General features: G+C 33.9%; 1 protein-coding gene across 1 annotated transcript in view; it reads left to right on the plus strand.

Moving 5' to 3' along the window:
* Positions 1 to 825: 825 nt before the first annotated feature.
* The window catches only part of LOC108694341, a 43,237-nt gene continuing 32,220 nt past the window's right edge, over positions 826 to 11,842 (plus strand). The window contains exons 1-2 of the mRNA XM_018203765.1: positions 826 to 1,208; positions 3,174 to 3,221. Of these exons, the coding sequence (XP_018059254.1) occupies positions 903 to 1,208; positions 3,174 to 3,221 (354 nt within the window). The 5' untranslated portion in view covers positions 826 to 902. The remainder of the gene's footprint in view (positions 1,209 to 3,173; positions 3,222 to 11,842) is intronic.

The raw sequence follows: 11,842 nt of genomic DNA on the forward strand, positions 1-11,842 counted from the left end.
CTTAATTTTCTCTGAATTCACTATTATGATTTATAATTTCTAAACTATTCAGAGAGAAAGCCGTTCGTAAATCCGCAGATATATCCAGGTGTTAGCCCAGCTGTTACTCCTCTGCAGCTGGTCATTTTCACTACATCTACACTCGCCTAAACATTACTGATTTAAAAGATTTTGAAAATTTTCTGGAGCAATTTATGAAAGTTGCATTTGACATAATTGTTATAAATAGTTAACATAATTATTATATCTATAAAATATTGGGGAAGAAACAAAAGAAAGAAACTTAACGATTTTAAACTACATGACAAAAATTCCCTCTTGATTTTTTCACACGTACAATTTTTAATGCTTTACACTTTTAATACTTTCGCTTATTTTTCAATTCGAATCAAGCGTGTCTCGTGCCAAAATGCCGCGAGAGAAGACAACAGTTTTTCTCCTCTTCTTGTGAATAATACCCGATATATCGAGCGCGGGGACCCTCTCGGACCGTCATGCGATTGGATCGCATGCGCTCGCAGCAGACAGAGCCGACAGAGGCAGGAGAAACTAGAAAAGGACTGCGCGTGGAATTGGCGCTCAGTTTAATACGCGCCGGCGTACCGTGCGTCTCGTTCATAATTTTCCCTCCGATCGTTCCCTTCGATCACCCGGTGGATGGATGGCGATTTAAAAGGCAACGCGCGACGCGTCGGATACTAGGGAGACAATTCATCGTCGTGTTGTGTTTTGTTTTCTCTCCTCGACGCCAACGGCCGAGGGATCCGTGCGCGCGGCGATGATCCACGTCGCGAATGTTCGCGTTATCCGTGTGTAGAGCGGTGCACCGCGGCTCGCAGCATCTGTCAGTGTTCCCGCGGTGCGTTTAATCGTAGGGTTTCGTTTCCTCCTTTATATCATCGATGCAGCGCGAGATGACGAGCGAGATCCCGAAGGTGGAGTTCGCTCTCGGCAGCGAAGTCTCGCCGGGTCGCTTCTTCAAGAGCGCGTTCGCGCGAAATTTCATCAGTAGCGGCCGCGACTGCAAGTCCCTGGATTACGAGCTGCTCGACAACGTCGAGAGGAATGAGGGTGATCGTAACAACAACGGACGGAACAACAATTTCTTCTCGCTCGTGAATTTCGCGGACGGCAGACCGGCGAACGGCGACGACGCGGCCGCCGCGGCGCGAACCACCACTCTCTGGGAGCAATCGAAGCCGAAGGAGGTGAATGCCTTTTGTACTGTTTTGCAGTCTTTTCTTTCACAATGCGATTCTTTCTTAATATTGCGGTAACGGTAACTACGCACGTGAAATATCATCTACTCCCTGGAGATGATGTTGCGGTATTCTGTTGTATATGTATGAGGGTTATAAGAAATGATACTAAAGATACTATCGATACTAAAGATTCTCGAGCGTGTAAAAATAATTTCGCCCAAAGGAATGCGCTAGCCGCATTGTACAGGTGAATGCACAAAGATTATACGCATTTCCTTTCATCTGAGAATTCATCTTTTTATCTCTCTCTCTCTCTCTCTCTCTCTCTCTCTCTCTCTCTCTCTCTCTCTTTGTTCAGTTTAAAACTAATTCTTGTTAGGAATATATATTCAATTAAACTTGAATTAAAAAACATTACTTGGTTTGTTGCTCTTTTTACGAATTTCTAACTTTAATTAGTATTCTAATGAGATTCAGTGAGTATTTTTTTAATTACATTGTGAAACATTGTTTATAAGGAGTATTTTCATAATTTTAAATAATTTTAAGTTACAATTTATCTTCACATTACATATTTATCTATTATTTCTTAGATTTTGACTTTCAGAAATGAAAAAAATTGAATTATAATAACAAGCAAAGATACATTAATTTAAATTACTAAATTCGAATATTATTTATATTGTAAAAAATAATATGTAAAATTATATAAATAATAAGTGTCAAAATTACATAATTTAGAATGGAATATAAAATTATAAAATTTGTAGAAAATTAATACTTTTAATTGTGTAAATATATATTTACGAAAAATTATATATAATGGCAATAATATATTTTATAGTTTGTATTTATATGTACAAATATTTTTTGTAATTTTCCATCTAATATAAATATATTCATACAATTGGAAGTAAAAGTATTAATTTTTATAAAAGAGCATAATTTTATTAGCGAATTAATACATAAATATTTTTAAATTTAACTTTAAATGTAAATTTATTTTTATAAATTGTTTAATTACTATGTAATTTCATTTGTAAGCTATAACTTTACGTGTGTGTACATCTTTAATGATGACTTCCAAAATTACTCGCTATGATTGTTGTAATTTTACATTTTTTTATAGTAGGGAAATTTTAAAACGAATTCCAATTAGAGTTAATTTTAATACAATACCATTTTAAACACAATTTTTAATATTTTTAATTTAAAGAATAAGTCTCACATCCACAATTTAATTAAATTAAAAAATTTTATGTACTTTGAATAAATTCACTCCAAACTGATTTTGCTTACGCTGCAATTTCGAGGTACATTGAAAAAATACTTAATGATTATTTATTTTAAAAGTTTTAAACAAATATTTATTAATATTTATACTGAACCTATTTACTAAATACAAACATATTTATTTGATGCAAGAACTCTTAATTTGATTTAACATTTTTTTAATTGAGTAAATATTTATTGTACATAAACATTCACTTACAATTAGTATTATTAAAAAAAATATGTATTAAAATTTAGTAATTTTTTTTTCAATGTATCTCATCCATTACTCGTATGGATCAATCTTTCATAAAGATGTGAAACTGCTTCTACTTGTTCCGGAATCGTTAGACTTAATAACGCGCTTGAATTACGAGGGGAATAGCGATAGTAGCGGCGAGTGCGTGCGTTCCTACTTTACGACTAATTACGAAATTCATATAGCAAAGCGCAATGAAATCCTTCGAGCGTTAGACCGCGCTCACGCGTCTGAATTTTGCAATTCTCGATTTAAATACAATAAATAGGATTTCTGCCGGCCGCATATCTCCTATTGTGCTGGACCGATTAAATGTCGAAAGATGCAACGCGCGGTATCCAGTCGAAGGTTCGCGATTACTCTCGTTGAAAATGCTCATTTAATGCGTTACATATAAAGCGGCGGCCGTCAAATAATTCGATACTTTCTATTCTTGACAGGCGGCACAGTCGGCTGCAGATGCGAATGAATTGGAGAAACTTCGAAAGGTGAGTTTATTTATGCCTCGTCGTATTATCTGTATTATTGCACATTCATCCCCGGAGAGCATCTCCCCGCTCAAACATTCTCAGCTCGGACATACGAACATACCTCTTTATCTCATTCAGAATGCGTTGTCAACGTAACACGGCTTATTTAGAATCCTGAAAGGGTACCACTTTACTTGTTTCGAAATGATTCAAGATCCTGATACGATAACTGAAATGCCATAGAGATACGGTACTAGCACAAAGGAATTAGAGCGCACTTTCTGTTACGTAACTGAATCGATCGTTTCGAAGAATTTTATGTCAATTCATAATCTTTGGAATCCGACAAAGAAGGTTGAATTTAATTTTTACTGAAAAAAGTCTAATAATATCTGTATTTCATTTAGCGCAATATTTAGCTAATATAATACAGCCTTAGCTAAAATTATAAAGCATCCTCACAAATTGACGTAAATGTTCTATTTTATATTTAACGAATAGTAAATGAAAAAATAGATTTAGTGAAAAATATTATTTATTTTTGTGTTTAGTTTTAGTATTTTGTTAGTTTTTTCTTACTGCCTTTTTAATTTTACTGCCTTTTCTAAGAATATACAATAATTTGAAGTTTTTATTTATGGCCAAAGCCATACATGCAATCGTTTATAGTAATAATTAAAAAAGTAAAAGATAAAAAATAAAAAATTATAAGATAATATTTAGAAAAGTAAAATTAGTGTTTATATTAACTGAACATTCGATTGAAATTATTTCATCAAAACTTTTAACTGTCATCTATGAAGATTTGCTGAAAGATCTACAATTTTGTTGGATACAGATTTGAAAATAATTTTGCTGGCTCATCAAATTAATTTCGTTGGAATCTCAGAGTGTTAGAACATCAAAATATTTTGTAGTATTTTTTCGTTTTTAACATAATTATTGATGATCCAACAAAATTATTTTCAGTAAAATTTTAGATCTTTCAACAAAATCATTCTTTCCCTATAAGTTTGTTCTATTATTAGACTTTTTTCCAATATTTTGAATTAGATTTAAAGATTGAGAAAGAATGTTTTCTATCTTTAATTTAAAGGATTAGAAATTTACGACTTCGAAGAATGAGTTTCTGTCGCATTTTGACGACTTTGATATATATTTGCATTCTCAGAATCTCCGTTCTTCGATTCTCTTCTTTCAGCGACGCGATAGAAAAGGGCCAGGTGTTCTTTGACCATGACGCATTTTACAGCTTGAAACGACAGAGCGTTCTTTCATGTTATGTACGAGCAATGCGATTATTTATTCCGAAAGTAGCAGACCACGTTTCCGCTTGTCTTTATTTCGTTGTTAAATGTTCCCCGATTTGCCATCAGGCGGATGATGACTAATCGTTCGAAACAACGTAAAGTTACATCCCATAATATACTGGGATTCCATAATACACTATTTCCTCTACTATTTCCTTTATTTACCCTTTCATTGCACGTTATTATATCGGGGCGATGAATCTCATTGGAAATGTTGGAATAATTGCAACAACCCGAGTACCATTCGGTCACCGAATATTCACACAGTGAGTGGACATCTATTCCGAGCCTACTGTAAACTCTAGATGTTCTAGAGTTAACTATGTTATGTAGCACATTATGAAATTCCGACCAATGAGATACAAGTAAATAAATCGCTCCCTTGTTTTAAACATGACACAATTAAAAGAGAGATTTTCGAGTTACCACTGTGAATGAATTAGATAAATATAATATTACTCTATCAATTATCAAAAGAATTTGATTAATTTAATTTTATAAAAAAATCGTCGCAATTCAAAAAGGATGGTTTAAAAAACGACATCACAAAGTTTTTTAAGGATTATAAAATGAAAATGACAAAAATTACATTTGATCAAGTTAAAGTACGTATTGTTTTTATTAATATTATTAATAATTTTTTATTAATAATTTTTAATTTAGTTAATTAAATTTTATGTTAGATTGAAAAGTAATTTTTCCCTTTTTTAAGAAATTTAAATTTTTGAGTTGTGTCATTTTTGAAGTAAAGGAACGATATTATAATTATATAATATAAACACTATATCTTTTTCTTTAAACAGTATAACTTAGTTACTGACAGTAATTGGAGCCATTCGCTTAGACTACTAAGATCCTCAAATTAATCTGTAAAGTATTTGTTCCTTAAATATTTATAATTATTAACATAAGCATACAGTATAATAACAAAAATAATAACAAAAAAATGACAGACATCTCGTGTGATCAAGTGAATGATCAAATGTCACAGGTGTCGAGAAAAACTCACGCTTACACGTTCTATCATTTATCACGTTCTATATTTTATTTAAACAAGACAATTGTTTGGCTCTGTGCCAATGAATATCAGAAATTTTGGGTTAAGCAGCGTGTTGATTTGATTTTTCACTTGATTTTCCGCTCGCAAAAGTCCGCGCTATAAATGTCGCGGAAAGCATCGAAGTCGCGTCCGTTCCTGAAATATCCGTAGGTGGTTTGTCGCTCCCGACAGCCGGTCGCCATAGATCGAGTATATGTCGAGCGGAAGTCCGCTTCAGCCCCTCCCGTAATTATTATCAGTCGGAGGGACCCGCGTGGTAGGCCTTTGTGAAACCCATCCGAATGCACGTGCGTGTGTTTGTGCACCGTGGCACGTTTGTCCGACCAGCCAGTGACCGGAGCCGGGTTAGCGCGTGATGTCACCATCCTGCTTTTTTAATCTCACACTATGACACCATGATGTAGTCGTTACAAGAAAATTATCATCCCCCTTCTCTGTGCCATCGCGATGACCTGCCGTGTGTGAAACGAAAGAGTCGCGTTAAACGACAATCCCTTCATTCGCAGTGCGCCTCCTTTGTTTGCGTAAGATAACCGTGGTCCTATCATGCGGTATGCAGCGTCAAACAGCGAGATAAGTTGATTTCTTGGAAACGTTAGTGCGAAAATTCACTGTGGATATAAAATCGCAGCTTTATACAATATGTACAATCACAATATGAATGATTTTACTGAAGCATCTGAAAAATTGAGTTACACAATGTAAAAACAATGGTTTTGTTAAAATATCTAAGAATTTAACTTTAGATACTACAGATTTGAAAATAATGATTGTTAGATCATCAAAATAATTATGTAGGACGCCAAAATTAGAATGTCAAAACTTTTCGCAGTATTAATCATTATTCTTGAGCGTTGATTATTATTTTGATAATTATTTTGATAATTCAACGAAATTGTTTTCAGATCTGTATCTAGTAAAATTTTTAAACACTTCAGCAAAGTCGTTCTTTCCATAATAGGAAATAACACAGGCAATAAAATTTCAATCTATTATATATATATTCTCTAAATACTTTGAAGTGGAATCTCACTTTAAAAAACAAAAATTGAGCCGATCTTTAAAAGTGACTCAATTTTCAATTTTTAAGAGATTTCACTCTTCAAAGAGATTCACTTTAAAAGTTTTAGATCCAATTTCACAGCTCACTCCAATTCTAGAATTGGAAAGAGATAATGAATAAGTTGAACCTCGGTTAAGAGTTAACCAAGAGTTAACTTAGAAACTGGGCCTTAGAGAATAGGAAACATGTATCAGTTTGATTGGATTTCCCACAGGTTGAATTTTATTGCCTTTGTTGTGCCCTATTCCTGTTGTCAATGCTTTTTATTGTATTGCAAGGCTTAAAGTGGCGCGCGTCTTCACAAACAGACGATTGGATTTCACCCCTGCACCGCACACCTTTAAAACTTTTTTATGACTGCAAACAACGCAATTAAACGGTCGCATGTCTAAGAACAAGTTATATTTGCTTACACTTGAGAAGTACGTTTGAGGATACTTCATTGCTGCTTCCACACCTTCGCACACCTGCGTATTGCATACATCATGGTGCGACACGCACCCGTGATTCCCTTCCTGATCCCTGCCAACGGTTTCGCACGTTTTACGAGTCACGCGGATAAGATACGATCGGCCAAGAAAGGTTCGTAAGGGCCGGAAGAGCCCTTCCTGTCGATTGCGAAATCGCGCGTCGCGGTAACCGGTTTGCAACAAAGGATAACAATGCAACTCTTTTGTAAAAAGAAAAAAAGCTTCTCCCTCAAGATGCTGCTTTTCTCGAATTCACTCTTACCTTCACGGAAAGAATGATTTTGCTGAAGCGTTTAAAAAAGGTAGATACATATCTGAAAATAATTTTATTGGATCAAAGGATCAGTATAATTTTGATGGATGGACTATTGAAATAATATTATAGAAAAGGCATGTGAAAAGCAATGTTGTAACAAATTTCGATATTCCAACAATTAATTTGACGTAATTAATTTGAGAATTCCAACGAAATATTTTCAGATCTATATCTATATTTTACTTCAGCAAAATTCAAAATTTATCGCGATCGTTTTCTTCTCTTATAATTCTACCTTGACATTTGAAACGCAAATTATATTCTTTCTCCAGCTCATCTGTCACTCGAGTGAGAAAGGACTCGGAATTTTTGCAGGTCGACGATAATTCACAAATACGAGACCGATTAATTATTCGAGTAAATTGAAGCTGCGGCAGAAATGAATCCTGTTGCTCGCGTGAGAATTAATCGTGACTTCTTGTCTTGTAACCCGAAACGTTGTTGTCTATCCAATGCATTTACATAGCCGCTAATAACAAATAAATTGCACGCTCGTTCTCTCGCCTCGTTGGCAATTTCAAGGCAACCGTTAAACTGCGATTCCTTTGATCAATTTTTTTTCAATATATCCGTCTCGATGGTTCTAACTACTCGTCGCAATTATAAAAGAGAGCACTTCTTTTTATAGCCTTCTGCTCTTCCATATTCACGTGTTACGCCATCCATCTTTGTAACGTTGTGTAATATCGTTAAATCGAGCTTAGCGTTTAACTTTCCCTATATTTTGTTTTCTTGAAAAATATAAAAATTTTGCCCCATTTGATGTATTTTCTAGCTTTTATAATATCCACGTAATCCTTATAAAAATCCAATATTGAAAGATACATTAATTATTTATTTTAAGTATTAAGAGTACTGTTGTTCAGTTTTAGTATTCCAGTAATTATTTGTTGTCTTTTAGTAATTTTGCCAGTAAATTTCTGAAATGGAATATGAACTACAAAAAGATCTTGATCCTTTTGTTAATAAAATATTTGATCTTTTTATAGAATACTACAAGTTTCAATTCAGTTTTTAGAAAAATGATATAAAATAATTATAGGTTTAATATTTAATTAACATGTGTGATAAAGAGTAAAAATACATATATGACTTTATTATATTTTTTAAAGGTATTGATTAGATTTCTCAAGTTGTATTGAAATCTAGTAAATAACTTGGGGATATAAATACTTTTGCGTTGGGTTAAAATAAAAGCTGATAAAATATGTTAAGTAAACTAAGTTAAGTACAGCATGACAAAATTTCCTTGACAGGAAAATAGCATAATTAGTTTCCTTTTTCTCGTGTTCGAATAGTGCCGCTATTTTTACGTAGCTTTGCTTCGAGAAGGAACGAAGCTACATGATTTCGAAGAAACTTCTAAACGATATCCGTTTAGCTCGTGTTCTCTGGAGATATACGATGTTTACAACGCGAAGTGGATCGTGCGGGACGAAGTTTGTAAGAAAGGAAGAGATTAATCTGTCGGACAGACCGAGGTGTTATTTCATTTATAGCATTCAAGTCGGCTTCTTGCGCGACGTTCTAGGAACGGCGAAGAGGAATCTAATGGAATGCGATGATCACGTGTCGAAATATTGACATCACATAACAAGCGTTCGAGCACGAATGTAAAGATATGAGATATAATGGAGTTAGAAATCTACAAAATGTATCAAAAGTCTACACCGAAAAAATGATTTTGTTGAAATATTTAAAATTTTAGTACAGATTTGAAAATAATTTTATTGGGCCATAATAATAATTATCCGACAAATAATTATACAGGAAATAGTTATGTAGGAAACTCAAGCATGATGAGTATGCTACAAAAAAATTTTGACATGCTAATAACCCGCTTGAGCGTCCTATAATTATTTTGATAATTTAACAAAATTATTTTTAGATCTGTATCTGTCTAAATTTTTACTTCAGTAAATTTCTATTTTTTCTGTGTATCTTTAAAATATAAAGGTGATAATATTAGATGCACCAATGGATCTTTAACTTATAATCCCGAAAAATTTCTTTTTAATTAAAAAATCTTTAAAAAATTCATTTTTCATCAAATAATGTAACTTGCTTCATCGCAACGTTTATCCCTCGTTTATTTCATAATAAAAATTCTATTTTACGTTACATCGACGTTCTCCAAGTCAACACATAATACTCTATGCATGATGCTTTACAAATTTAATCACTGTTACCTGGCGGCCTTAAATTCCGCGTGTCATCGGCATCGCGTTGAAAATATCACGTTCCATTCATGTCACATCGTGATATTCGCTTTATTGTCGGATTTCGCGACTGGAAGGAGTACGAGGATGCCGAGGAGAATAATATCGCGCGAAGGAGTTACATTTTCCGCGATCGCACCGCGAAGTACCGTTATTCGATATTATAGAGATGGCAAGCGGGCATTTAACCCAATGCACGTCGGATCGTGGCTATTTACATAACCCAGTCCATGCATTAGTGCACTCTCGGGAATGCAGCATCCAGCGGCGGAGTTGGGCGCGGGCTTGCCTCCTCCTTCTCTTCTTCCTTCTCCTCCCTTTGCCTGTGCACGCTCTTCCGTTCTTCGTCGTAACCGCCTATGATTGCATACTGCAATAATAATAAAGGTGATCCATGTGAAATCCGCACATCTGGCGAAGAAAGACAGTGATAAGTAACCGTTGTTCGCAATGCGTTTTGAATCGTGAGAGCAAGTTGCCGGCTAAAGAAAATGTTTACATTGAATGAGAAAGATACATGTAAAAATAACAGTTTGAAAATTCGAGACGACTATCTATCGCATCTTTAGGAAAATATTGATTTTAATAATTTTTATATTTTTTTGGTCATATACTTGAGAATTGGAAGAGATCAATGGTGGTGTGAAAAATTAGCGTCGTTAATATAGAGATATTTTAAACGATTGGATGAATTTTTTTTAAGGAAAATTTGCACGGAAAAATTTAGCTAAATACAAATCTGAAAATAATATTATTGAATCATCAAAGTAACTAGTAGGATATTCAAGTTGGTTGCTAAAATGTCAAAACCTTTTTTGGAACATTGCTTATTATACTTGAGCGTCCTACACAATTATTTTGATAGTCCAATAGAATTATTTTCAGATTTATAGTTAAATTTTTTCTGGTCCAACAAGATTAATTTTCTCTATCTAGCTAAATATTTAATGATCCAAGAAAATTATCTTCGGATTTGTATCTAGTTATATTTTTAAATACCTTAGCAAACCGTTCTTTTCTGTAGAATATCTTAACTCTGTAAACCTGTAAAACTCATAAAACCGTTAAATGATAACTGATAATACACGCCAGGGGCGAATTAGAGCAGCGATATTATTAGAAGAATGATCAATATCATATATCTAATACATAGAAGGTATTTTCAAACGCATGTCTGATAAATAACTGTACAAGAACTTTTTATCAAGCTGTAGAGAGTTCACATTTTTCTCTAGAGAAAATCTTCGCGCAATATCGATCGCGATGCGAAAGAAGGAAAATTACTCGGCGCAAATTAAGACCGTTATACTTTTTCGATATTATAGTTTGTTTAATGTGTACGCAACATGTGTTACGATGTGTACGCGATAAGCAACGACTAATGAGAAAGATCAAATAGATTTATCAGCGTGTAAAATGTATTTACAAGTGAGAACATTCTTTAGAGACCGTTTCGCGTTCTTCATTGTTAGCACATTCGTCGATCTAGATAAGGGTCTGAAAGACCGAGATTTGCCGTAACGAGGGCATTTAATGAATATTCATTTTATATATGCCTGGAAGAAACTGCATCCATGTATGTCTATTAATGCAAAATAGATTAATGAGAGTTCATTTTTATAGAATATGTCTGCCGAAGATATCTGTTCGCAGCAAGAAATCACGCGTGTTTCCTTGCTATGTAAATATTTATCTGATCTAAATATGCAAATTAAATTCCTAGAATAATCACACACATATAATATTAATTCTTCCTACGTTCGCGTGTGATGTGATGCTAGGCATCTTTGGCATCGAGGTGTTACGTGAACACGATGGATACACCGGTCCATTCTTAGAATTCACGAGGGATTAGTTACATGGACAAAGCGATTTGACGTTACGTCACTTTCGTTCAGATTGTACATTACGTGGTCATAAAGTTCAATGATCCGCGCAATCTAGTCCGTAGATCGCAGCAACCGTTTCTCTAGTTCTCTCTCTCCATTTATGAACTGCCATTAACTCGATGGACAGTCGATATTCGACTAATCCGTTGTTCCAGTCAAGTTAACATAAATTACTTTTAATTGATGGACTCAGGATAGGAGTGAAATGAGTAATTCTTATTTTTAATCAATTTAAAATTTAAAATTTAATCTGAATATAATAAGAGGCTAGAATTGTATATATGTATGTAAATTTTATATATATATATATAT

This window comes from Atta colombica, unplaced genomic scaffold (genome assembly GCF_001594045.1).
Source record: "Atta colombica isolate Treedump-2 unplaced genomic scaffold, Acol1.0 scaffold12, whole genome shotgun sequence".
In the NCBI taxonomy this organism is placed as follows: Eukaryota; Metazoa; Arthropoda; class Insecta; order Hymenoptera; family Formicidae; genus Atta; species Atta colombica.